A 27,073-nucleotide genomic window follows, 5' to 3' on the forward strand; every position below is an offset into this window, starting at 1 on the left:
GCAATTTATAACAAATAAATTAATGCAAACCGACACACCTGATGACGACCGTTTGTGTTATGGTCGAAACGTCGTGAGAATTTTTATTGTTTCATATATATTTCATTATTTTGTTGTTTCCCTTCAACGTGACTTTACCGAAAGAGCTAAGAATAAGAATTACTGCAGTCACGAAAGCTTTAAATAAAAAAATTTAAACCAATGTTACTCGTTATAGTAAAGGGGCGTGGTATAAGATAGGTAAAGGGGCGTGGTATAACATAGGCGTGGTAGAGTCGTCGATTCCTCCCCCCCGATCGCGGCGCTCTTGTTGTCGCCCACACCGGAAACGCTCGCCCGCCATCTTGGCTCTTGTCCGCTAAGCGGTTCTCGCTGGGACGCGGCGGCGGCGGCGGCTCGAGGCTCTTTAGACGCTCGCGGTAAAACAAAAAAAAACATTTACAACAACAACAACAAACGCAACAGCGACTTTAATTGCTCCAACCACTTCGCCGGCCGTCGTTAAAAGTTGCTGGCGGAGTCGACGGGTAACGCCGCTGCTCGCTCGTTCGGTGTTGAGTGAAAATGTTGAGGTGAGCGGCTCTTTATAATTTTTTTTTAGGTGGGTGGTGGGTGGAGGGGTGGTGGTGGTGGTGGTGGCCTTCTGCCGCCTCTCCCTCACAAGAGTTTATTTCGTTTAAAACAACATGTCTAACTCGCACTTTATCGCCTTTTAACTGCCGGTGACTTATTAATCCGTTGTTGTGAGTGCCGCGAGGGTGACTGCTGGCGGTGGCGTCGAGGGCCGCCGTGGGCCTCGGCGAGGTTCAATGCGTGAGACTGACACACAGCCGGGCGTGAGACTGACACACAGCCGGGCGTGAGACTGACACACAGCCGGGCGTGAGACCGACACACAGCCGGGCGTGAGACTGACACACAGCCTGGCGTGAGACTGACACACAGCCTGGCGTGAGACTGACACACAGCCTGGCGTGAGACCGACACAACCGGGCGTGAGACCGACAGCCGGGCGTGAGACTGACACAGCCGGGCGTGAGACCGACACAGCCCGGCGTGAGACTGACACACAGCCGGGCGTGAGACTGACACACAGCCGGGCGTGAGACTGACACAGCCGGGCGTGAGACTGACACAGCCGGGCGTGAGACTGACACAGCTGGGCGTGAGACCGACACAGCTGGGCGTGAGACTGACACAGCCGGGCGTGAGACTGACACACAGCTGGGCGTGAGACCGACACAGCCGGGCGTGAGACTGACACACAACCGGGCGTGAGACTGACACACAGCTGGGCGTGAGACCGACACAGCCGGGCGTGAGACTGACAGCCGGGCGTGAGACTGACACACAGCCGGGCGTGAGACTGACACAGCTGGGCGTGAGACCGACACACAGCCGGGCGTGAGACTGACAGCCGGGCGTGAGACTGACACACAGCCTGGCGTGAGACTGACACACAGCCTGGCGTGAGACTGACAAACAGCCGGGCGTGTGAGGGTTGTTGCGTGCAACAGCCGTCACGAACCGCGTAAAAGAATCTGCGTGAGACTTAACAGACGGTGTTGCGAGTGTGAGACTGGAACAGACGACGCGAGAGAATCCAGAGAGAGAGACCCAGAGAGAGAGACACAGAAATATCCAGAGACAGACACAGAGACCCAGAGGGAGAAACACACAGTCCACGTATGTTGCAAGACAACATTCTCGTGTGTGTACGTGTGTGTTTTATTCGCTTTGTATATCTCTGGACAGATATCGAAGGCCCTCAGTGGTGCTGGAGAGCGTGAGCTTTGTTGCTTCGAATGCGCGAGATAGTCGGGATCTGTCTGGGTGTTTCTGTGATGACACTCAGAAGCTTCAGGGAGAGAGGGAGATGGAGGAATGTGACTTTGGACCATGAGCGAAGCCTCGTTATTGTGCTGAAAACATGTGTTTTAAAGTATTTCATATTGCGTTTTAGTAACTTGCAGCCCTTTTCCAATCAACTGCTCGAGGTTTGTGTCATGCGCTGAGTTGATTAATGTCAACGCCTAGCGACTGAACGCAAGTTAAAATGTGCCGAGGCCTCTATCTTTGGCTAATGCTGTACGGAGACTTCCATAGCGCCGTGTCATCGTAGGACTTTGTATTTTAGTGGCCAATAGATTGAACTAAAGCCTGATTGTTGTCAAAGAGTCACCGATATCGTATCTTTCCCCTTAGCTGTTACAAATAATTACTGGAGTCGATTTGGTGGTGGTTTACAACTACCAGATGAAATGGCCCGTGGTTCATTCGTCACGCACATGACTCAAGGGCTCTTTACACTCATCATTGTTTTTGGTGTGGTCGTTAAAAGTACACTTGAAGAAATCAAAACTTCACTGACGAATCTTTTCCTGGTTCAGGCCTGGTAGTAGACCGTGGCAAGGTAAAAGTTAATGAGTAATATTTAAAATACTTTTTTTTAAAACACGCTTTAATTAAATGTACCGTACGAGTAATGGCAGAACTCCACGACTCCAGGAAGTGGCCCCGAAGCTCGCCATAACGTAAGGGAACCGTAGTGATTTACTGCCAACGTGAGTTGAGCGTGGACTAATAGACCCAAGCCGAAACATAACATGTAAAAAATATTGCTTAAAAATATATATTTTTTAATGATAGACTACAGTATTGTCATCAGTATGACATGCGTATACCAAGTTTGCAGTCGAAACCACATTGGGAAGTGGGTTAAAATTGAGTTACAAGATTTGAGGATATGACAGCAGACAGAGTTCAGGATACAACAGACAGAGTGAGTTAAATAAAAGCGTGTAAAAAGCAATGAGCCTACCTTTACCCTACCTTTTACCCTTACCCCATACAAATTACCCGATTACAGGGTTATTACCGGGGTACCACACATGAAAAAGGTTTATAACAGGTAAATTCTAGGTAGAGCGCTTTATTCGTATAGAATACTCTCGAATCGGGCGTTGAGGCTGTCGACGACACCGTCCTCCATAACCTCCTCGTCCCAGTCGTCTTGGTCGATGACGATCTCATCAACAACCTGATCAAGTTCGTCATTGCCGTCGTCCTCAGACGAACGACAGGCAATAGGATCCCGTGCCGCTCCGTTCCAGTTAGACGGGACCTTCAGGCAGCCGGCCGCGATCCACGAGCGCAAGCACGTGGATTGGATGAAGAGTGTCGATGACAGCGACTGGCGAACGCGCGTGAACTCCCGCCCAGCTCCGCTATTCGCGCGTTCGCAGGGAGTTGACGTCGCCGGTGCTCCCATGTAGTCGCAGGCCATCTTGTAGTGGGCATGGAGCAGCTCTTTGCGGGGAGACCACCACTGCATTACGTCAATGAAGGTGCTGGCGGTCGTGACGACCATGCTCAGAAACCGATCGACTTCATCGCCGTCGTCGATGTAGCTGCCGACGTTGCTGAACAGGGTGCTGAACAGGGACCCCTCCATATGGGCAGCGACTGCCGTCGGCGGGATCGCGAGCACGTCCGAGTAGCGATGCTGCAGGACAGAGTGGATCGTGGACTTCAGTGTAGCCAGCTCGTCTTGGTCTGTCGTTTTCGGCAGCTGTGGATTCAAGTAGGATGCCACAATGGAGGGTTCCTGAACCAGGAAATCGCGGTACCGCACCAGCTCGGCCTTCATCCCCGTCGCGGTCAAGGACTCATCGATCGCAATGACGGATCAGGAGCTCCATCGTCACCGGCATGAGATCCAATGTCGACTTGCGGTCTGCCGCCAACGAAATCATCACCTGGCGCGGCATTCGCAGGAATGCTGTCACGCCCTCGATGTTTGCCCACTGTAGTTCAGAGAAAGCACCGACGTCGATCGCATCCTGGAAGCGCGCCATGATAATGTCCAATGGGACACGCTTTTTGATGGCGTCGTCGCCCATGTCAAACGTCGAATTCCATCTGGTCGGCGAGTCCTGGTGCGTCGGCTCCTCGCTGGCGAGCTTGGCGATCTCGGCCTCGCGGCGGTACGACTGCCTGGACGACCTTGCTTCGCCTGATATTGACGAGCACTTTGCGCAGTTCGGCGTTGGTCGACTTGATCAGTTTGAGAATTTGGACGACGCCGATCTGGACCTATCCCCGCAGCGAATATAGTGGCAAGCCCGCAACTGCTCATCCAGCGTCCGCGTTGACCAGGGCGAACAACGTCTTGACAGCACTGATTGCATCGGAGCCATTGTCGCTGGTGACAGCGAGCAGCTTGGTCGAGACATTGCGCCCGAGGCTTTTGAGGTGCTCAAACAGAGTGGTGCCAATGCGCTTGTCGACACCCCTTCCGGACTGTACATTGAGGATCGTCGGCAGCATGGATTTCGACGCACCAGATTTGGTGTCCATCCAGTGCACCGTGACCATCCAAAATCCCTTCAGGTTGCAGTTCGACCACCCGTCGATGGTGAGCGAGATGGCGACGTCCAGGTTGGAGAAGAACGCCCCGACGATGGGCAGCATGATGGCGTGATGCTCGACAATCCTGCAAATGATGGTGCGGGTTGACGGGCCCTAGTATCCATGCGTCATTGTGTGGACCAAGGTCTTGAACTTGTCGCTGCCGGCGGCTCGCAAAGAGAATCCACCTTGGATAACAAAATCAACCACCGCGTTCTCAAACTTTACCAGGAGGCGATCCGGAATTGCTGGCCGGCTCAGCGTTTGCTGCATTAGGCGGCTCGCCGACGCCGACCTCCCGACCTCCATCTAATCGTGCGTGTGCTCCCACGGGAACGCACGCCACTGCCTCTTTCGATTGCTGTTCGTAGCGATCCCAAAAATGCCGTTGCTGGCATTCTCGACCTCATCCTCTACCTCAAGAACGTGGTCCGTCTCCATCTGGTCCGACATCAATGCTTTCACATTTAAAATGGAGCCCACGGACTGCGCCACGGAGCTTTTAACGAGCGGTAAACAGGGTATTTACCGGGTAATACTTCGCTACCTTTACCCTACCGGGTAATTCTTCCGCGCTACCTTTACCCTACCCTTTACCTTGCTCCTTGGCATGGTCGACCCTTTTACCCGGTAAAAAAGGTAAATTACCTTACCTTGCTGAGGCCTACCTAGTAGGCAATGATTAGTGCTTTTTTTGCGTGGTCTGGACAGTAATTGTCACAACTTTTCGTTCATCTTGAGAATCGCAAACAGCACCCTCCCTCTTCTATATGGTGGATAACAACCTCGGTGCGGCTCGTGCTTGTCACTACACATATAAAATCATTCAAGTACCGTGTACCTACATTTATACATCACTGTTCACGTCTGTGTCCGTTTCACAGACTTTTCTCGTAGCCGTGTTAATTCGAAACGTTTATTTCATTGACTTTTAAGACGTATAGGCGAACATTGCTTGACTGGGGAATACGTACGCAGCCCATCCCAGATGACTAACATCGATTCGTTCGTTCATTCCTGTGTGTAGTTTTTATACGTTTGTGTTCTTTTTTCAACACGTTATTTAAAGTTACGAAACATCTCAAAGTGCTCTATTGCCACTTGCGCTTGGTCACAATTGCACGCTGGCGAAACAGTCTGTAGTAGTGGTTACCAATCTGTGGTTTGGTGACCACACGGGTTGGAAATGGTTTGCAGAACTTTCCAATATTTTTCACAAAACAATATATTTTTATGCTTGTTGCCACCTACATGTTTTTTTAGGGGTCACGGTGATTCCATAAAGATTGGAAACCACGTGTGTGTTTTTTTCATAGTTGGGGGCGCAGGTGGTGCATTGACCAGTCATCTCAATCACTCAACCCATAGCACCTGGGTCTGTCCCGTGGCCTGCCAGCGGGCCTTTGACACTTCAATTGCCCCTTAAAGTGCATCTAGCCTGGCACAAGCGCCGTGGTTACGTCAGCGCCACTTAGTGGCGAATGACGGTTGTTTTTTTGGCAGACTGCTAAATGCGTTGAAGTTTGTGACGTTAATGTTAAACAGAATGGGTTTGTCATTTGTTTTTCTTTGGTTCCATCTCCAAAAATAACGAGACAAAGTCCCCCGAAACTAAAAATAACACTTTCGCTTGTGTTCCGTATCGGTGCGCTGTAATTCTTGGGGTGGCAGTCTTCAAATGTTCCTGTGATTTCGTTGTCTCGGTATACGTAATTTTCTGCAACTTCGAGCATGTGTGTATCTTGGTAATCTGCAGTGTGCAGGTACAATATATGTGCATGTGGGTACAATATGTGCATGAGGGTACAATGTGCATGAGGGTACAATGTGCATGCAGGTACAATTAGCATGCAGGTACAGTATGTGCATGCACACTGGATTGAGGGCCACCCCACGCCATGCGAGTTTTGTTGTGGTTATTTAGAACTGCCTTTTGTGTTTTCGTTTGTTGTCCGACCCCCGCACCTCCGATTAGCACAGTTCACGTTCGGTGCGAAATAAGTTGCTCGCGATGTTTGGTGAAGGCGGAAAGCAAAGGAGTACACGACAATGGAATTTTCTTGCACTGACCTCTGTCCACCACATAGCCAGCACTGCAGCCTGCAACACTTGTATGCATTTCAGTATCTTATCCAAGCATTATCCAGGCTCAAACCGGCCTAACTTCTGAGGTCTGACGGCTCGGGCATTTCCTGGGTGCTTTCTTGCACATGCCTGCGTGTGTATTGAACACGCGACGCGAGTAAAGCTCAGTGTCTCGAAAACATTGACAGATAATATTAACTCGTCCTTAACAGAGGTTCCATCGCGTAAATATAAATGTGTCGTTTACACCCGCCACCACCCGACCATAGTCAATTATGTTTGTCAAGTAAACAAAGCGACAGCCTACGTGTTAAACCAATCTTAACTCAATTCATAAACCACAGCAGAATGTAGTGTAGGAGAGATGCGCTCCTGTCACAGGAATGTCCATTCTAGAACTGGCACAGTACTGCAATGGTAACTGAGCACCACTCTACCGTCATTTGAACAATGGGGGAAGATGGCTTTAACTTTCTGACTTTTATCAACAAATTTACAAGACAAATTACCTTAAACGCTACCTTTGTGCAACGCTAAGCCATGTCTCCCGGGGTAATGTGTGTCAGCGGACTCTGGACTGGTTAAATAAAGGCCAGTGACTTTGAATGTACCTGTAATCGTGCTGTATTAGTATAGAAATGGCCTCAAATGTTGTAGTTACTGCCTGCAGAAGTTGGAGCGGCTCCAGTAATTACGTGACGTTCATCGTTCTCAGTACCCTCATATTTCGCAGAGGTGTGTTTTGCAGGAGGCTTATTTTATTTTTTATTCCTTTTGTGGAGTGTGGTCAGAAAACTTAAGGCGTGTGTGGGGGCTTTGTGCGAGCCAGAACTGGTCCTTGAGAAGTACAGTGCCGTGCCCTCACCAGTTTACATCAACTCGTTGTAAAGTAGTTACGTGCGCGGGCCCCTTTGGTAATGAGCTGAGCAGCGAGTTGTGGGGTCGGAGAGCTGTGCTGGAGCGAGAGAGAAAAAAAACTTGTTCCGCATTGCTGCATTATTCATAAACACGTAGTGTGAAACTACTGATGGAACGTGACTTAACACGGATCAAAGATGCAAGCGTTTACCAGGGATCTGTAAACAAGGCATAATGTAAATGAAATACTTTATTTTTGCATCGTGTTTGCGTTCCAATATTATACGTTTCCCCAGGGGCGGAGCCAGGGGGGGTGACAGGGGTGACATTCTGCGTGTAAGTGTACGACACTCGGTCTGGCGGGCTCCGTGCAACTGCATTGTCAGAGCGTGTCGCCAACCGATGGCGTCTAGTTCAGCAGCCTGACTCTCTAAATCATTCTTGAAATTAAAATTTGTTGAATGTCACCCCGGCCTGAAATCCTGGCTCCGCCCCTGCGTTTGCCCCTTGACTTGTTTTTTGCCGAAGCACGATGTTTCGCCTCGAAATGCTTGGAAGAGTTGCCTGCATTTAAAAAAAAAGTCTCGTCGCTGTCTTGTTTCTCGTGCAATTGAGCGTTGTGGCGTGCCGCTGCGTTGGCTGCCACGGTTCTGCTTCGTGCCTCTTGGATGAGTTTTGCGGTTGTTCCGCATGTTTCGGCATGACATCTGACAATGCACCACACGTGCCGGCAGCTTCCTCAATGACATGCTGGGAGTGAAACGTCGGACATCGTGTAACACAAACACGATGCACAGCCTGAATACAGATGGGAGCTAAGCATTAGGGCAGTGGCCCACCACCTCTCTTGCTATAACTTTGCCATTCCCATCGTAGAGTTTTCATAGGATGACTACTGCTGCCTTTTGAACATCTTTCTTGAAATGTAACTATTTTCTCATTGTACGTAGCCAACCTTGCTAATTGGAGGTGCAGGACGAAGTATGGCGTGTATTACGTTTGTATGCACGTAATTCTAAATTGTCACTCAACTTTATGTTTGTATGCTTTTTTCTACAGCTGCTGTTTAGCGCAGCTTCGTGGGACCTTTTGACGCTCGGACAACGCCAGTGATCCTGAACCTAAACGGCCTTACAATAAAACATTAAAAAATCGCGACAGAGTAAAAAAAAAAACACACAGACCGAGAAATCTTCCTCCCCCGTTAAAAAGCGAAACGCAACCGAGAGCATTTTGCTCTTGCTCAAACAATTCTTTGACCCCCGGTTAACTCGTACGGCTTTCAAAACGGACGGCGCAATGGCCACCTCCTCGCTCCGGCGGCAGATGAAGAACATCGTCAACAACTTCTCGGAGGCCGAGGTGAAGGTGCGCGAGGCGACGTCCAATGACCCGTGGGGTCCCTCGAGCTCCCTGATGTCCGAGATCGCCGACCTCACCTACAACGTGGTGGCCTTCTCGGAGATCATGAGCATGATCTGGAAGCGCCTCAACGACCACGGCAAGAACTGGCGTCACGTCTACAAGGTAATGGAGCGCGCGCGGGTTTGCGAAGAGAGTAGCAACGTGTTCTTGGGGAAATTCTTGGTTAACCTGGGTTATTAAAGGATTGCTCTTGGCTAGGCCGACAGCACGATGTTGTTGGCCGCCCCCAAGATTCGGCAATCTTCAAGAATAAGTATATTTATTGCTGGGGGAATCCGATGAGCTACAGAGCGCTTTTTCGCAGATGTCCAGTAGAGGCACGGGGTCAGAACGTTGCAACAACAAACAATGCAAAAACACAACACAAGTCGAAAGTATAGGAAAGGTAAACATAGATGCGGTAAGCCCAGCCTTACGGGGCTGTAAGGTGGCGCCTGGAAAAGGTGGTACAGCAAGTAGGTTGTTGGCCTACAATAGTACGTGTTTTCAGTTGGCAGTGTTTAGCCATCCTTTAAAAATGTATAAATCCAGGAAGCTGCTCACTAAATCTCAAGACATTTCCAAGATGGTCTTGCATGTGAATGCAACGAAGCCAATGCCATTTATGAGTCTTTATAGCATGTGGGCGTTGGCCAAAGTATCTGCAGAAAATCAATTTCTTGTGAGGTGATAACACTCAATGATCCGCACAGACTGTTTAATCAACCAATTTTCAGTTCTGATATATCCAGACAGCAAAACCTCATGAAAAAATCTGGAGACTCGCTCTGTGGCCTTCCTCGGTAATCAAAGGATTATTCTTATATAGCTCGCACAAGGGATCATGGGATTGTAAAGCTATTCACACAAGCGGCCGTGTAAGGTCACATTGCCTTTTCGAGCTGGGTTCACATTGATATTTCTGGCAGTGAAATGGCTATCACGTCCTTGTATGAATTTCACTGCTTTTAGTGGTCATCAGCATAGCAGAGTGTGAGATTTGATCGTTGCCGGTCTCTGTACATTGGTTACTTCTGTCCAAGCCGAATAGGATCTTTCAAAGACCGGGAGTTGACATTGCGCTTTTTGGCTTTGTCGCAAATAATTTTCCGTTACATTGCACACAAACCATCGACGTGAATTATTAATTAGGTGTGGTCAATCGTGCTGTATTTTTTCTCTCAGTTTTTTTCCTCTCCTTCCTCCTCCTGCCACCCAACCTAGCGATTACGCCAGGGTGTGGCCCATGGATTTAACGTGCCATTGCATGAGTAAAGTCCAAGCCATTAGCGTGGCTCTTTATCGGCCTCGTTGGACTTGTGGGAAATCTGAGCTGGTTCGATTGGGAGGGGGGGACGTGTAAATTCAACCTTGGTGTCACAACGGCCGGGTGCACAAGGCTGAGGGGACAGATCATCGTGAGCAGGCAATTTTTATTGTCTGTTCACCGCTGCTCTCTCTTGAGGCGGCCAACAAATTGAAGCCGCATTCAGTGCGTGGTGTGTGTAAATTTTGGGCGTGCTCATTGAAGATGCTGATGGATGTGGAGGTAAAACCGAAAGACAACTTGGTGTGGTTGAATGTATTATCTTTTATTGCAACTGGCTGGCACGGGGTCGAGGCGTTGGTCGATCGCACAGAATGCACATCCCATGTCGGTGTTAAACTCCAGTACTCGTGCCACACGGTGGTTAAACTCTTTCTCCTCCGTGCTTTTGCATTACTTAGAAACAAGTATCACATCATCGATGGTATCAAATAGAGATAGAAATCTTACAGTATAACCGAAGCTGCATATTTGTGGCGTGACTTTTTTCGGCAAGATGACAGATCCCACAGATTGTTCGCATAATACAATGATCTTTTACAGAAATGAGTGCGGATTTTGAACTGTTTCTTTAAAATATTTTGTGTTTATATTGTGCCATTTTATATACCGCTGCACGGAGGCACATATATTCAGTAGTTTTTGGATAATCGCCGAGTGTTTACCGCCTACTCTCAACAAACCCACCACTGTTAATTCCTCACCCCCCTCAACCCCCCCCCCCGTGTCCACTGGGGTCGGGCCCTCCGTGACTCGCGCAGGCCCTGACGCTGCTCGACTACCTGATCAAGACGGGCTCGGAGCGCGTGGCGCAGCAGTGCAAGGAGAACATCTTCGCCATCCAGACGCTCAAGGACTTCCAGTACGTAGACCGCGACGGCAAGGACCAGGGCGTGAACGTGCGCGAGAAGTCAAAGCAGCTGGTGGCGCTGCTGCGCGACGAGGACCGGCTGCGGGGCGAGCGTGAGCACGCGCTCAAGACCAAGGAGCGCTTGGCGCAAGGCGCCACGGGCATGGGCAGCAACAACAAGGTGACGTTCGGCCGAGGATCCAGCCAGCCCAACCTGTCCACGAGCTACTCGGACGAGTACGGCAAGGCGGGAGGATCGCCGGCGTCGTACCACGGCTGTGAGTGAAAACCCTTATGAATATATAACGAGCACGCTGTATACAAGCACAGCTCTCGATATAAGCAACACATGCTTGCGATACGCTTTATTAACACGTAGGCTTTCGCGACAAACGTAAATAAATCTTGATTTGAAGTTTTCGTGACTGCAGGAATCCATACTCTTTGGTTCTTTCGGTAAAGTCACGTAGGTAGGAAAAATAATAGATGACGACATTTCGATCGCCACACAAGCAGTCGTCTTCACTTGAAGACGCCACAGGCAGAAGACGGTTGCTTGTGTGGCGATCGAAACGTCGTGATCTATTATTTTTTCTACCTACGTGACTTTACCGAAAGAACCAAAGAGTATTATAACTAACGTTTTTTTGTGTTAGATTGCATAAATATAAATGTGTCGTTAACCCACCACCACCCGACACAGCCAGTTAGTAAAGTTTGTCACGCAAACAAAATGTGCCAATGAGTGTACTACTTCAGCACACCGGCGTGTTGGAGAGTGAACCCACAACATTTACAATTTGTGGTGTGTTAACCGACACATTTATATTTACGTGCTTTCTCCCAAAAAAAACTCCTTTATTATGAATTGCAATACACAGAAGGCAGAGGGAAACTTTCGTTTGATCATACTTTTCGATGTAAGCACAGTTGGCCTTGCGCCCAACGTGTGTGCGTATAACCAGCCTCTGTTGTACCATACTTTGGGATGTCAACGGTGCTTGCTATGTGGAGAGACTGGCACTCACCTTTTGGAATGTGGAATTTCCACTACTTAATCATTTGAGTGGGGGGGGGGGTGTTGGCATATTGGATTTTATTCTGTCAGCAAACAAATTCTGAATTCTGATGATGGTTGTTGGCAGTAGTAAATTTTTTTGTGTTAATGAAGAGTAAAATAAATATTCTTGGTTCTTTTGGTAAAGTCACGTTGAAGGGAAACAATAAAATAATAAAAAATATATAAAACAATAAAATTCTCTCGACGTTTCAACTGTAACACAACGTTATGAATCACTGCAGTCACAAAAGCTTTAAATCAAGAAGAGTAAAATGTCCAGTATTAAAGCAGTTTCCCCAGTGTTCTTTCTAGAGATTCAGCTTGTCGTGATTATGGCCACAGCTCAATTACCGTTTAATATTTAATAATATGTGTTTTCACTTGAGTTTCAAACAGATGTGAATATGACAATGGCCAGCTTTGCTCATGCTTTAAAAAAAAATCTCATTTCGAATCTGATATATATTTAAACACCTGCCTGTTCTTTATTTCTGAATTTTACGAAAGAAAATGGTTGATTTTTTTTATCAAGATTTTCCTTGACGTGTATTTTGAAACGTTGATCCTTTCTGCTTGCGTGGAAAGCGGCTGGTCCTGTATTTTCACTTTTTGATGCTCAGAGTCCACATGCTTGCCTAGTCCGCATGTCCTCCACTAATGTTTGCAATTTGGTTTACATTTCCAAGCCACAGTTGGTCGTGTAGGCGGCATTAATAATTTGTGTGTGTGCCATTAAAACTTACAAGCCTTTAGCTGTGACCTTGTAGACTACACTCAGAAAAGCCAGCACCACTTGCGAATGCCAGGTTTTTCTAATTTCGGTGAAAGCAAAACGGTCAAGTTTGGAAGGGGTGCGAAATTATTTCTGATCACAGTGTACCGTTCCCACACTGCACCTCTGGAGATGTAACCGCTATGTGCGTGTCACACAATGTCTCCCCGGTCTGCCGAGAGACAAAGCAGTCTCCGTCTTTTTTTTATTCAAGGACGACTTTGCTCAGCAGCGGAGGAGTTTGCTAAATTAAAGAAAAGCATAGAGCGACTGGGTGTGTGGCGACAAGGCTTTGCACAGCGGGACGGGGGGGCTCTTCAATTAATCTGCAGTGGGGAGAGAGGGCTCAGCCGCCCTGAATACCAACCCGGTGGAACCGACTGTAGTGGTAGAATTCTTGTGCGCAGGATGGTGGAGGGTTGGCTATGATGCGGGCGTCGGAACGATGTCCAGAGGTCAGCGACCTGCGGGGTAGGCCCTAAAACTGAATGGTGTAGGATACCGTGATACCTGGTATAAAGTTTGCTGCTTCTTTGAAATTGTGTAGTGAATTGCAAGCAGGCGAAAAATAACCAGTGCAGTCTTTAACTGTCGCTGAAAAGAAATAAGATGTTGATGGTTTCCACCAGCTAGCCTTCTTGACTACTTTAATGGCGCAACTCGAGGTCAGGTGTTGACGATAAAAGAAGACCGCGATGGTGTGAGGTGTGTTTACATCAACTACCTGTGACTACATCCTGGTGCTGACAATGTGAAATCTATACTGAGGAAAAGCCTCGCCAAGTCCAAATTTCCTCGTCTCGGAAAGTCTTGCATGTCAAATGTTTGACCATTTTATTTTCAACAAATGTTTTCTATGCGGAGAGAAATGAGAGTATCTGGAGCAAACCCACGCGTACAAGGGAATAACACTCACAATTCTGCATGGATGTGTCAACTCGAGAGCCCACTTTGCTGCAGTTGCATATCCTGCCCATCTCACAGTTCTGCCGGTTTTGGAGTCGCTGCACTTGGCAAACTAACATTTGAAGCAGAACGCTCCTCGAACAAACCAAAAAATAAGCAAAGTGTCTTGAAGACTCAGTGATTGAAAGTCTCCTGATAACGAGCAAGGCTCATGTGACCCAGTGGATCCGCACAGTGTACGAGGCAAGCTAGCCATCGGGCGGCGTATTAGTCTGTAAACACTGCCCCGGTGAGCGGCGGTCTTGCACCGGGACATGCCGGTACGTGCCGGCCACTGTAATTCCATACCCACGTAACATTTACACGGCAAGGCTCCATGTGCAAAACCCACCGGGGCGTTGTCCAAAGCGTTGCGGTTCAGCAGCACCGTCGATTTCGTGGATTGTAGTTGTGTTACTGTTTAATCTCCGTTATTATCGAGTCAGTCGGCTTCTTCAGTTGCAATTACAACCAGGCCATCACGGGTCGATATCCAAATCACTCAACCACTTGATTTCCACATTGTCGAGTTCAATCGACCTTGTCACCCTAACCTCCGAGCTGCCATCGTAAGGGTGGCCTCTCAACCACGTGGACGACTTGTGGCAGCTCCTCCATCACATGTTGTTGGGGTGGCAGACACACACACCAAAATAGTGCATCGTGCCAAATTGACACACCAGTCTGTTTTTTAAACTTTATCCAAGCCAGTGTAGCTAGCTGGGGCTGATTTACAAGTGTATATAGGGGCGCCACAGTGGTGAGATGTTAAATGCCTCGCCTGGTATACAGGAGGTCATGGATTCGATTCCGACCCTGTATATTTTGAGTTTTCATGTCTCTCTCCCTGTGATCGTGTTGATTTTTCTCTGGGTGCTCTGTTTTTTTTCTGCATTTAGAAACATGCGTTTTTTGAGTTTAGTTATAAATTTCCACGTGATAAGCCACTTCTTTAGGCTATCATTTGTGGCCAGGTCGCTTCTGAAAAGAGCTAGATCGCTCAGTGGGCCATACCTGATAAAATAAAATAACTATTTAAAGCTTTCGTGACTGCAATGATTCATCTTCTTTGGTTCTTTCGGTAAAGTCACGTAGAATGAGAATAAAATAATAAATTGATAAAATAAAATAACACAATAATATTCTCACGACGTTTCGGCCACAACACAAGCGGCCTTCATCAGGTGAAGGGACGAGACTGTCTGGTAGGACAGCGCTGGAGTGAAAGAGCCACGTTCAGATCACGACCTTTAAGCTGAGAGGAAACAAAGCGCCTTGACAAAGGAATTAGCATATAATTTAGCATTGAAATGGCTGAGTGACCAGTCACAAGCTAATCACTCAGCCATTTCAATGCTAAATTATATGCTAATTCCTTTGTCAAGGCGCTTTGTTTCCTCTCACACAGCTTAAAGGTCGTGATCTGAACGTGGCTCTTTCACTCCAGCGCTGTCCTACCAGACAGTCTCGTCCCTTCACCTGATGAAGGCCGCTTGTGTTGTGGCCGAAACGTCGTGAGAATATTATTGTGTTATTTTATTTTATCAATTTATTATTTTATTCTCATTCTACATGACTTTACCGAAAGAACCAAAGAAGATAAAATAACTAGTTTAGTTTTTTTTGTAGTGGACATATAAGGCGGTTTGATCCGAGTCCCAGGCTTTCCTGGCATCGTAGAGTAAGTTAGGAGCCGTTTGGAAATGTCTTGCGCTGATTGGTGGCAATAGTTGGGATAATTAACTCTGCTGTGAGCAGTGAGGCCCACGAGCTGCTGAAACGATGAAGGGTTACCTTGACATGGGCCTCGTTTGCATGGGTGGCACCAGGTTGATAGAGCTGGGGGTCTGATGAGCACTGCTGGTAGATACTTCGCAACATATGGTTTGTTGCAGCCAGTTGAGAGCCTCGATTCAGCAGACCTCTGCGGTAAAATTCAAGCAGGAAAATCGTAGCTACCAGTAGTTCTATGATGGTGCGGTTGGTCATTATTATTACATTAGCAGCAGTAGTTTGAGTCTTTGTGTGGAGCATTTCTAGTGAGCTGGGATTTTTATGTTGACTTTGTGTTTGTCTGGGTTTTAATTTTTTATCATACTTTTCAGAGAGTATGAGTCAGGCAATATGCACACAAAGCCCGATGTCTGGTGATTTGGCTTTTACCGTTCGATGTTTTTCACATTACTGCAAACCCATATCACTTTCCCGAATTGAGGCTTTTGGTTACACCAGCCTGTGACAGGAGACGGCAGTGCCTTAGCGTTGGTGCTTTTTGTGAGCTGTGGCTTGAGGCCTGCCTCCGTCCAGTGATTTATAATCTTAATTCGGTCTCGAAAAGCAGCGCAGATATCACTGTGCCTGTAGATAAAAGCTTTCTCGTAGCGGATACTTCATAGTGGCGATGCACAGCGCCTGTTTGCGTCACTCAACCAACCCAAGGTTTATGATGCGTCATATTGAGTAAGAAAGCCGAGATGGAAGCGGCATGTCTGAGGCACTGTTGGAAACTCCACATTCCTATGGCATGAATGAGTCTAATAACGATAAGGTCAAAACGTCAAGGCGTCACCCCTCGTTCAAACAAGTAATGGGATATCCCTCATCGGCTTTGATGGCACTGAGCTATTGGTGTAAATTCCATATTACTATGGACGGGAGCAGGCTATTAATAGAAAAAAAATCGCTATTTTAAGTTACAACAGTAGTACTTATTTTATGGACCACAAAGGGATGATTGACTAAGTCAGCCCCAGAACAGGGTTTGAACTTGTAACCTTCGATTTGTAATACAGGCACGCTTCAACCACTGCACCCCTGGTAGGATTAATGTGCATAGGCAGCGGGGAAGTATGAATTGGAAATGCGCACTCTGACAAGCAAGAGATAGAGAAAGCTTCGGAGTGCACAAAGAAGCATTGGGATGGTGCACGTTTGGAATTTCCACTAAGCAATGACATAAGACCACATTGATCAGGTAACACTTGGAAACGAGCCATCGTATTGACTGCCAAGCAGAGTCACTGGGCTTGGGCAAGGCACATGACTAAAAGGGATGATGGCCATTGATCAATGTTGACATTACGACAGCCACAGGTAGAGAATTTTCATGCGAGAATGACCACTGTGGAGGTGCTGTGATGAGATTATTTTATGTGCAGGAATAAGTAATCGCGTGAGGGATGAAAGCAACTTGGAAGGACTTCATTTAGCAGTAGATAGACCACGACATAATGACGATGACGACAAATTAGGGTGATAATGATTTCCGTGCAGCTTCTCAGCCTGGCGTGTTCTGGGAATTTGAGTTTTGCTTGAGTCTAGAGTGGAGGGCAGGTGCCATGCAGACGTAGCGGAGTGTTGATCAACTCTCGGTTCTGTGCTGGTGCTGGTGGGGGGATGTTTGGCGGTGGGGAAATGTTACAGCGGTAGAGGCCGCAGGGGAAGCTCGATGTGACCCACTGTATACGGGACAGCATGTGACGATGACCGTTTAAGCTCGTGCACTAGAGGATGGAACGCGGTAGTTTCCACGTAGTTCATTCCCCGCTGCTGTTCTTGCTGACTGCATGGCGACACATTCTCTGATTATCGGGCGTAGCTCTTTTTCGGCTGGCCGGTATTGTTCAAGGGGAAGCGCTGTGTTATGTGTCGCGAGTCTGGTGGTTTGTGTGCGTGTGTTGCCATCTACTACTAAAACCCTACTTCTAAATTTTGATTTAAAGCTTTCGTGACTGCAGTAATTCATATTCTTAGCTCTTTCGGTAAAGTCACGTTGAAAGGAAACAATTAAATAATAAAATATATATAACAATAAAAATTCTCACGACGTTTCGACCATAACACAAACGGTCGTCATCTGATGACGATATATATTTATAATTTTATTGTTTCCCTTCAACGTGACTTTACCGAAAGAGCTAAGAATATAAACCTACTTCTGTCCTGTGACCTTACCGCAAGCGAGCCTTCAACATGTCTTCAAAGTGCGCCTAGCCTGGCCCGAACGCTGTGGTGATTTCACCGTCACTTTGAGTCTATTTCATTCTTATTTCCATTCGTCGAAGAGTAATCTCGCTCAACCACACCTCTTTCCCTGAACTGGCCTTGGTTAAACGAGCCGGCTGTTGGTCACGAGGGACCTCTTCGCTCGGTCGAAACATTTGCGTTTTTCACCGCGCGGCAAGTGGCTAGTCTATCGGCAAGACGACACGCGCCCCACACCCGTGACCTAATCTCAGGGCGGAGTGTGCGGTGGAGGGCAGCGCTGACTCATTTTGTGAAAGCCCACTGTGCCGGGGAGGAGGAGGAGGAGGCGGCTCATCCCCCAGAGGGATCGTGAGCTCTGTTGCCATGCCCACCGTGGCATACGGTGCTGGTGAGCGCACTGCTGTCTGCTGAGCCACCCCTTGCAAGCAGGCAGGTGTGGTCGGACCTGTTTTTAAACACGCACCTTACAAGCGTAGAAACTCCTCGGACACAAGCGATGATTGCTCGCTTCCCACTGCTGAGGAGGAGGAGGAGGATGAGAAGAAGATAGGGTGGTTCATCCCAACGTGCACCCCCTCCCCTCGCGTGCACCTACGTGGCACGCAGACGGCTCGCCACGTGTCAGCAGCGGGCTGTTCTCAGCCGTCACGGCACTGTGACTGCGTACGGGGGAGCCTAACTGGTGGGGTTAAGGGAACGCCAATGTCTGTGCGTCATGGGGGGGGGGTTCGGGCGGTGGATGGCGACACATTATGGTCGCGCCATTCCCGCCATTCCGAAATGAGGCTGTTGTTCAGCGGATGCCGTCAGCTGTAAACGGAGTGCTGTTGCGGTTCATGCATTTTTTAATGCCCTTAAGCTATGTGTTCGGATTAATGGAGTTGTGTTTGAAGACACTTTTTTGTCTACCGGTGAAGTGGGATAATTTTCTAGGTTTTTTTTTGTCTACCCAAGTAAAAGCAGGCTTCACTGAGTCATCGCACAGACTTTGAAGAGGGGGTCCTGTCTTGTGATGTTTGGATAAATCCTGGTAATTTTTTCACGTGAAATTAACCAGCATTATGCAGTGAAAATCCACTCATTCATATGAAGTGATAACAGTCAAAAATCCCTATATAAGCATACTTATTTATTTCTCCTTTTTACAAACCACCTTCATCATTGGAATCTCAAGTCAGCCATTCTCTCCACTGTTGGATGTAGTCTTCTCCATGCTGACACCATCCCCTCGGTCTTACGATGCCACATTCTGTCTCGCTCTTCTGCGTGAGCCGATCTCATTGCCGCATCTCCGAAGCGGGTGTCCTCTTTGGCATGTAGCCTCCTTTGTTTTTGTTACCTTTACGATGTGTAAAATCCATCCCTACCAAGGTTGCAAAGTTGTGCTCGGAGGGACTCCTTTAAGTAAACACAGCCATGTGATTAGATCCATGGACAGATGTTGCTTAATAAACCAAACAAGTCTGGTAATATGACCGAACAAAAATCCAACTCTGTGTGATGCGCGGAAGTGACACGAAAACTCTAGTTGTGGTCTCTTCTGGAATCGCCCACAGAATCTCGGATCCTGAAATAGTGGCGCTGTGTTCCGGTTTGCCCGAAAGGCAGAGTTCAAGTTTTGGCCAAGGGACAGCTCTGCCCATCATTGCTTCAAAGTCGATGAAAAGCATTTTGCGAGATGTCAACAGTGACTGTCTGACGGAGAGATACTGGTTCCATGAATGGCAATGTGGAATTTCCACCACTGGCTCTGTACGTCAGTGGAAATGAGTGCCATCCCATGCTTATTTGAGCAGGGGGATGCTTTGACTTTATTCTGTGCACAAAAACGTATTCCAAATTCCGATGATAAGTCACAGATGGTAATGAGCCTCATTACAGTGTAGAAGCTCTTGGATTTTGACCATTGCTCGGCATTTAATGATTCCATCGATTTTCTTTTATCAATTATGTTTACAATGCATATATTGAATATTGTGCTTGAGATATGTATAACATATGCAAATTGTTTGCTAATGCTACATTGGGGCGAATGGAGCAAACCAAACTATACAAATGAGACGGAAAAAGGTGAGAAACTTTTGTACAAAAGGAATGGTAAAAATCCGAGAACAGAGATTCTATTAAAAAGATATAATTACATCCCCCGACTTGCGACAATTCATGGAATCGCAACATCGTGGAGTCCGAACCGCTCTGTGCTTGTCGTGGTCGAGGCGTAGCAGCGAGGCGCTTCAATTTGTTCCCACAGCCCGAGCGCCCGTGACCTTGCACAGCTGGAGTGGTTGAGCCTCTGCTCCCCTCGCTTGAACGGCGGTACTCAGCCGCTCGCCGATGCATTTGATTGGGGAGGGTGGGGCCAACATCAGGGTGGGCAGAAGCCCCTCACGCCATCGCCGCCTCAATGCGTGAGCAGCGCCGCCGGTTAATCTTTAGCACCATTTACCAGGCTGGGTTGAGTGAGAGTGCAGCTTTTATGGGGGAAGGTGGCCGTGGAAATGGCAGGACATGAATTTTGTCAAGTTACGGGATAGGTTTCAATTTTTTTTCTCAACCGTTTTATTTTTTTCTCTCGATAGACATTTGTAGTCATTTTGATGCGAATTTAATTTTTGTAATGTCATGACTTTCTTTACCGCAGTAATGCTGTTAAATGAAACATAAGAATTTAACAGGATCAACTCAATGTTTTCCATCGTACTGCGTAGGTGCCGACGTCATCCAAGATTATAGCATCTCCTCCTGGCACTGGTTGCCTGCCGCTCTGCAGAGAATCTGAGCTTTTTGAACAGGCGGATAAAAAAAGAGAGGCATTTAAAATAAATAACTGAATGTTTAAATGGTTGGGAATGCTCTTGATTACATTCAGCATAGTTTCCACATGCATGTGTTGTGAGATATACGACTTTTGAACAGGCATCATTCAACAGAATAGAACCACACAGGCAGGCTATTTTTGGCAGTCAAAATAAATACTTAATTATCTAAATTCCCCAGGTGTGTAACCCTCAAAACAACAAACCGTACTCCGATTTGTTTGCGAACTGTTTGTGTGCAAGGAGTGCACAAACCGTGTGGTCCGGTCTGCCCCCCTGTTTTGGGGGGGAATGAGTGCTTGAGATTATTCTATGGCACCGGGACTGTACCACGCACCCAAGCCTGACGTTGCCATCTGATGATCGGCTCCACCACGCGTATCGGAGTGCAGCAGAGCCTGTTCCAAATGTTCCCTCCATGCAGAGCAAAGAATGCTGCTCGGCCCCCAAACAACTGAAACCGTGAAGGGTACTTTCCACGCACTGTTCTGCTTTAACGTGATGGCGCGTGTGTTTGTGAAAGGACTTTGTTTTGTTCTCATCTCTGTTGTGGAATGCACATCACGAGGTGCAACCTTGTCATTGCATTGGGCGCGAGTGGCACAGTGGCACGCTGTTTTAAGTTTGCTGGTACCTATCCGAGGCAATTTAAAAGGCTAACTCGGAGGCCACAGATAAGGCGGCAAAGTCAATTGCAAAGATGTTTCGTCAGATAAGGCAGTTACCCACTGTACGTGTGCTTAGTGTGGCATAATCTGAGATCTTGGCCTGTGTTTATTTGGTCGACGTAAGAGTTGAAGTGCCTTCCTGTTCAAAGAGCAGTGTTGTGGAACTTGTCTCTCCATTGGTGACCTTGAACCCGTGGTGCAATTTCATATTCCTTGAGGTACAACCACGGTTGAATTGCCCAAAGTGGTACTCATTTTATCGGCCTCCTACACGAACTGGTTAGTGTTGGGCCGAATGAATCTCAGACTTGGATTTTAACTCTTAACCTCTCAATGGTGAGACTAGTCCTCTGGGCCACCCAGAGCAGCGGGGGAGCAACAGGGAAAATTTGCTCCAGGCCTTGCACAAAAGAAGGGCCCTCAACGGGACATGTTGTTTTTTCACTGACAAATATGGGGGGCCCACGTGGCATTTTGCTTTGGGCCTCTGGCAATCTCTGGGCGGCCCTGCTCGTGCCACACAGCATTATGAATACCAGTGCCAGAATCTGGACAAATTCGTCCCTAGCACTGGGAAAAATCTACTCAACCTCTTGATGGCAATAAGCTGCGGTAAAAACATTAACATGTTTACGTAGCGATAGCGGTATTTGTCTTATGATCGCTGCCAAAGTGTGTTGTTTTATTTTCTTTACTCAGGGGCCATTTGTATTTGAAGCCACCGGGGGTTTTCATATATTGAGTGGGAAAATACATGAGCAGTGAATTCGTCGGGAAAACAGGGAAATACGACAGCGAAGTCCCCAGTTTCAATCAGGTTTTGTGCAGTTTCTCTCACTGGCAAACCGAATAGACAACATTTTTTTTATTTTACATTACCCGACTTGAATAGATTATTTTTTCACCTCTGTTATTTTTGTCGTTTATTTGAAACCTGCGAAATGAAACCTACACCCACGGTTGCAATGCATGGTTATAACGTATGGTGTTTTTTTACAGAGGTGATGTACATCAGGTCGTACTGTATAGCTTTCAGTTGCAATTTATAGTAATGGATAAGATGCCACAAAGTACGTTGGACTGTTCATGTGGCTTCAGATGGAGTATTAACGGCAATTTTATTACGATGCACACGTTGTGTGACAACATTTCAACGGCAATCGTTTGTCGGGAATAATGACCGTCAGGCATTTTGGCTTAATTACATTTCCTCATTTTATTGTTTTTCAAAATAACATGTTTGTAATCTACACGGTTGAGCTGCGTCAGTGAACCGAAACAGTTGGGAATGTTAAAAATAGTAGCAAATATATATTTTTGCTGTCACTGAGAGGAAAAGAAGAAGTTGATGGTGTCAACAGAATATATTCCATCCAATGTCTGCCAACTGGCCTCTTTCAGTGATTGTTAAACAAACCTGGTTGCGCTTTTAAATTCACCTCTGCATATGCCACTTGATTCTACGGACACTCGTAGGAGCGATGTTGCACCTGAGGGATTATCCAGGTAAAGCTTTATAATAAATATATTTTTGCTAATTTTCTCTTATATTTGTACAATTATTTCCCTTGGCCAGTTCAACCAGAATGTGCCCAATCCTGGAAGCTAGGCAGGTTTCAACCCTGAATAGTGTTTGGATGGGCGATCGCAATGCAATAACTATTTGTTTTGTGGCTGTGAGGCTACATGGTGGACAGTTGATAGGAGTGTGGGAATCTCAATTATTGTCCTATACTTCTATGTCCCCGCATCTTTGTTCCCTGTGTCACCGAAATTCACTGACCAGCGTGGTGAAGTCTGGTCACATATTGTCCGTGACCTGCATGGTGAGGAATGGCCCTTTACCAGAAGTGGATTTGGCTGTACACATACATGATATTGGGCCATTATAGTAGTTTTAAAACTAGTTTTAGTTTAATGTGTATGCTAGCAAACATCATTTTCTGGTGGAAGTGTGTTGTGGCACAGCGCAGAGCTTGTCTCGGACCATCTCAGCCCATCAGTCAATAAAATAAGCACCACTGGTTGTCCTAAAGTGAGAAAGGCCCTGCATTAGGAATATGTTTTTTTCACCAAGACCACAAGTGGAGGTGAGCACCATCCCATACTCATTTTAGGTAAGACTTTTAATTTTGAAATGTGTATTACATTAATGGTTTTGCTATAGAATGATAATCTTGCAGTGCCCTTTTTGCCAAAAATCCTTACGTCATTGAGCTTTCAAACATTAAAGGATGTTGACTCGCTGTCAATGAGCTGTCACTTAGTAAAAAGAACATTGAACTGACTTTTGTGCAATAAAATGTGCTTAACTAGATGTATTTGATAAAGTGAAGGACTATTCCACTATGCCCTCTCTCTTCCAATGCCATTGTATCTACTTTTGCCCTTCTCTTGTGTGCACGCAATGGTGTCCTATGAGCTCAGTAATAGGTTAAATCATTGCTCACATGTCCACGTCACCATTTGTGAAATGTATTAGCCATACCTGGTTATGTCTACTCTGGGTTGGCTTGGCCCGAAATGAGCATCCGGTGTGATGGACTGTGGTCTCCATTACTTAATCTGGGTAGAAAAAATGTGGCCAGGTATGCTGGTTTCGCCATATGTTCTTGTGTGTAAACGTTGATAGTTGCTCACTGCGGACACTTAATCCTAGTGTACAAGGCAAAAATGGATGATGCGTGTGGGGAGTGCTGTGGCTGGTTCACACACTGCACAGTAGCTCCAACGTCCTCAGGTCAATTTCCAGCCATGCACAACAGTGGCGTGCGGTATGGTGAACTCTGTGCCTTTAGCTGAGTACCCAGAGTGGTGTATAAATAACAGCACTGGGGAAACGGGCTGCGAGGTGAGGTTTTGGCCACACCACTGCGCCGGCTTTAGTGTACGCTCATTAACAGAGCTTTTCCCATAAGGTTTGTTAGGCTAAATGGATCATCTGTGTGCGCTCGGCTGTCTTTGTGCGTGTCTGTGTGTCTGCCTGTGTGGGTGCGTGTATGCACGCGTCTGTGAGAATGTGTCTGTGCGTGTCTGTGCGTGTTGTGCGTCGCGTGTGTGTGCGTGTGTGTGTGTGTGCGTGCGTGTGCAGCCACATCACACATACCTTCAGACCTGGAGCAGGCCCGACCTCAGACGAGCGGCGAGGAGGAGCTCCAGTTGCAGCTGGCGCTCGCCATGAGCCGAGAGGAGGCCGAACAGGTTAGTGCCAGCGCTTAGGAGGGCACAAGCATGTAGTGCTGAGACGATGAATAGATTGGGTCGATTAGTTGGTTTTAACAATAGCTGATTATAATTTTCTTTTAGAATAAATTTACGCATCACCCGTTTTAAAATGACAAATGGGCAGCTATGGGCATCCTCCGGCCTCACAAAACTCTGGGAATGCACCACAGTGTGTGCCCAGCGTGACGCGGTGACAACGGCCGATGAGCACAACGAGCATGATGACGTCATCAATCCCCGCCCAATGCCACGTTTTGATCCCCGTGCGTGTATCAAAATGAGTAGGTTCTTTTTCCGAACCTGTCTAGTCGATGATGAAATGGAATAACCGATGGTTCGATCTATTGCTTCAATCGTTTTGCGGCAGTCGCAGCTCTGACAAACTTGCGGTCACGCGGACTCGCGCCTGCATGCGCGCACACTCGGCGTGCAGGCGCAGGTGGCCGTGTGTACACACGGAAACACAAATACATAGCCACAGATTTGTTTACGTATACAGGTGTGCGCGCAGACATCACGGGTAGAACTGTTCACCGATTCATTGATTCGTATCGATTCTTAAGCTCATGATGCATGCGTCTTGGCGGGATTTCCTGCCTTCAGGTGGCAGAATGTGAGGAGGGGGTGTGGGGTTCCATTTTTAAAGAGTCCCGAGTAGTAAACTGTGAACAGAGTTGATTATATTTTTGTTGTTGTTGATTAATCGACTTAGTCTATTAATCGTCCCAGCTCTAAAGCACACGAACAACACATTTTTCTAGACATCTACGCGCATAGGCCACATGTGCTGCCACCTACACAGGCAGATGCATACTCACATGTACACACACAAGTGTACACGTAAACAAACATTCGCATTTAGAGCTATACACACAACAACATCAACAACCGCCATTCGCCACTAAGTGGCGGTGACGTCACCACGACGCTTGCGCCAGGCCATGTGCACCTTGAGGCCACGTGAAGTGTCGAACGCCCGCTGGCAGGAGGTCACGGGGCAGACCCAGGTGCCACGGGTCGACTGACTGAGATGACTGGCTGATGCACCACCTGTGCCCCCTACTGTGCCAACCTGCTGTGCTTTAGGCACGCGGCGCTCGGCTCGTTGTTGTGAACGTCGCTCCTCCGCCCTCCGTTGTTGTTGGAGAGCGACTGTCTCCAACTGCCCAGTAGCGTCCTTCACGAGCCTCCTCCACAAAGGCCGATCTTGACACCGCTGGTACCAGTCATCGGCAAGTCCACTCAGCTCCATGTCCTCCTGTACCACATCACTCCATCTCTTCTCTAGCCCGTGCCGCACCCATTTAGCCTCCTCGATCCGGCCGAACAAAAGCTGTTTCGGCATGCGGTGGCTGGGCATGCGGGCTGCATGACCCTGCCAGCTATACACACAGCCCCACATGCATCCACACACACAGACATGCGTGACACGTACACATGCAGACATTTAGGCACGCACTCACAGACATGCGCAATGCAATGCACACAAACATACATACCAAAAATTAATTGACCCATTTTCTTTTGATGTCTTAGCCTCTTGTACCAGGCTAGGTAAAACTTTGAGGTCACGTTCACACACCAATGCACACAACAGTGCCTTGTCCTCCCATAATTGTCCGGTGAGTACAATGTATCTGTTGAACTTCGCACCGTCTGTAGCATTATCGTAGCATCACTCAATTATTAATATTTCCATTTCAGCAGTGGGGAATGTTCAGCAGGACATAGTTCAACGATAAATAATTACATGCGCATTAAATCCAGCCGAAAAAAAAACATTTCCACTTTATACCGATCCCTTATTATTGTTGTGTTGCAAGGTAATACTTTGCTGAAAGATGGTGATTTAGATGTGTGTACGATTTGTTCTTTGCTTTGGGAAAATAAAACATTGACCGATATTTTCTTCAGGTTTCTACTTTAAATGTATTGTCAATTCCTTTGAAAAAAAAGTGTCTAGGAAAAAAAACCGAGTGCAAGGAGAAATGTCTTATTATCTTTGCCCATATTTTAATTCATATTTTATAACCTAATACAATATTTAACAAATGACAAAATCACAATAATTAAACTTCTAAATACATTGTTATTGTCCGTTATAAACGAGTACTTCGCAAAATGTTTTCTAGAGTAACTGATGCATGATGGCTGTTACCTCATTGCTTCCCTAGTTCATTTAGTTATTTAATTATGCCTTGCATAACTAACATAATGTGAGTGATAAGCATTATAGGTTGTGATGTTGCAGATATTAAATTACTTATGGCAGGCATATACCAAGTCAACTTCCTTATTTTGTGCTGGAGTCCAGCAAAGCACAAACCGAATACGATAAAATTGTGAAATTCACTTACAAATTTACAGGAAACTGACTTATGATAATCATATCAAATGGTTAATATTAACATTGTACTTTGAAGAAATTATGTTGTGGCAACCCTACTTAATAATCCTGCTGCAGTAGCATTGACACACACACACGGGATGAAACTCATTTGGAGGTTTGTGATTTTGTTTGGCCTCGAACACACATCGTGTTGTAGACCTCTTAAAGCACATTTGCCCTGTTTGGATGTCTGGTCGAATCAGTCGGTCGGTGCTCTAGTTGGATTTATTTACTACCCCTTGTGTAATATTAGTTTGTTCGCCGTTGGGAGACATTT

The 27,073-nt window shown here is 47.1% G+C and overlaps 1 protein-coding gene across 8 annotated transcripts in view; it reads left to right on the forward strand.

Moving 5' to 3' along the window:
- The first annotated feature begins 291 nt into the window (after window positions 1–291).
- EPN2 (epsin 2) overlaps window positions 292–27,073 on the forward strand; it is a 50,773-nt gene continuing 23,991 nt past the window's right edge. For 3 of the 8 annotated variants that reach the window (XR_012946255.1, XM_032967169.2, XM_032967171.2), the window contains exons 1-4: window positions 298–572; window positions 8,413–8,880; window positions 10,846–11,212; window positions 24,274–24,383. Coding sequence is in view for 7 of the 8 variants with exons in the window: in XM_032967169.2 (XP_032823060.1) it covers window positions 8,653–8,880; window positions 10,846–11,212; window positions 24,274–24,383 (705 nt within the window). In the remaining variant the exon portion in view is untranslated. Of the gene's footprint in view, window positions 573–8,412; window positions 8,881–10,845; window positions 11,213–24,273; window positions 24,384–27,073 lie in introns of all 8 variants that reach the window. The other 5 variants (XM_032967172.2, XM_032967175.2, XM_032967170.2 and 2 more) reach the window with 4 other exon arrangements.

This window comes from Petromyzon marinus, chromosome 37 (genome assembly GCF_048934315.1).
Source record: "Petromyzon marinus isolate PM22_M1 ecotype Great Lakes invasive population chromosome 37, UKy_Petmar_22M1.pri1.0, whole genome shotgun sequence".
Lineage (NCBI taxonomy): Eukaryota > Metazoa > Chordata > Hyperoartia > Petromyzontiformes > Petromyzontidae > Petromyzon > Petromyzon marinus.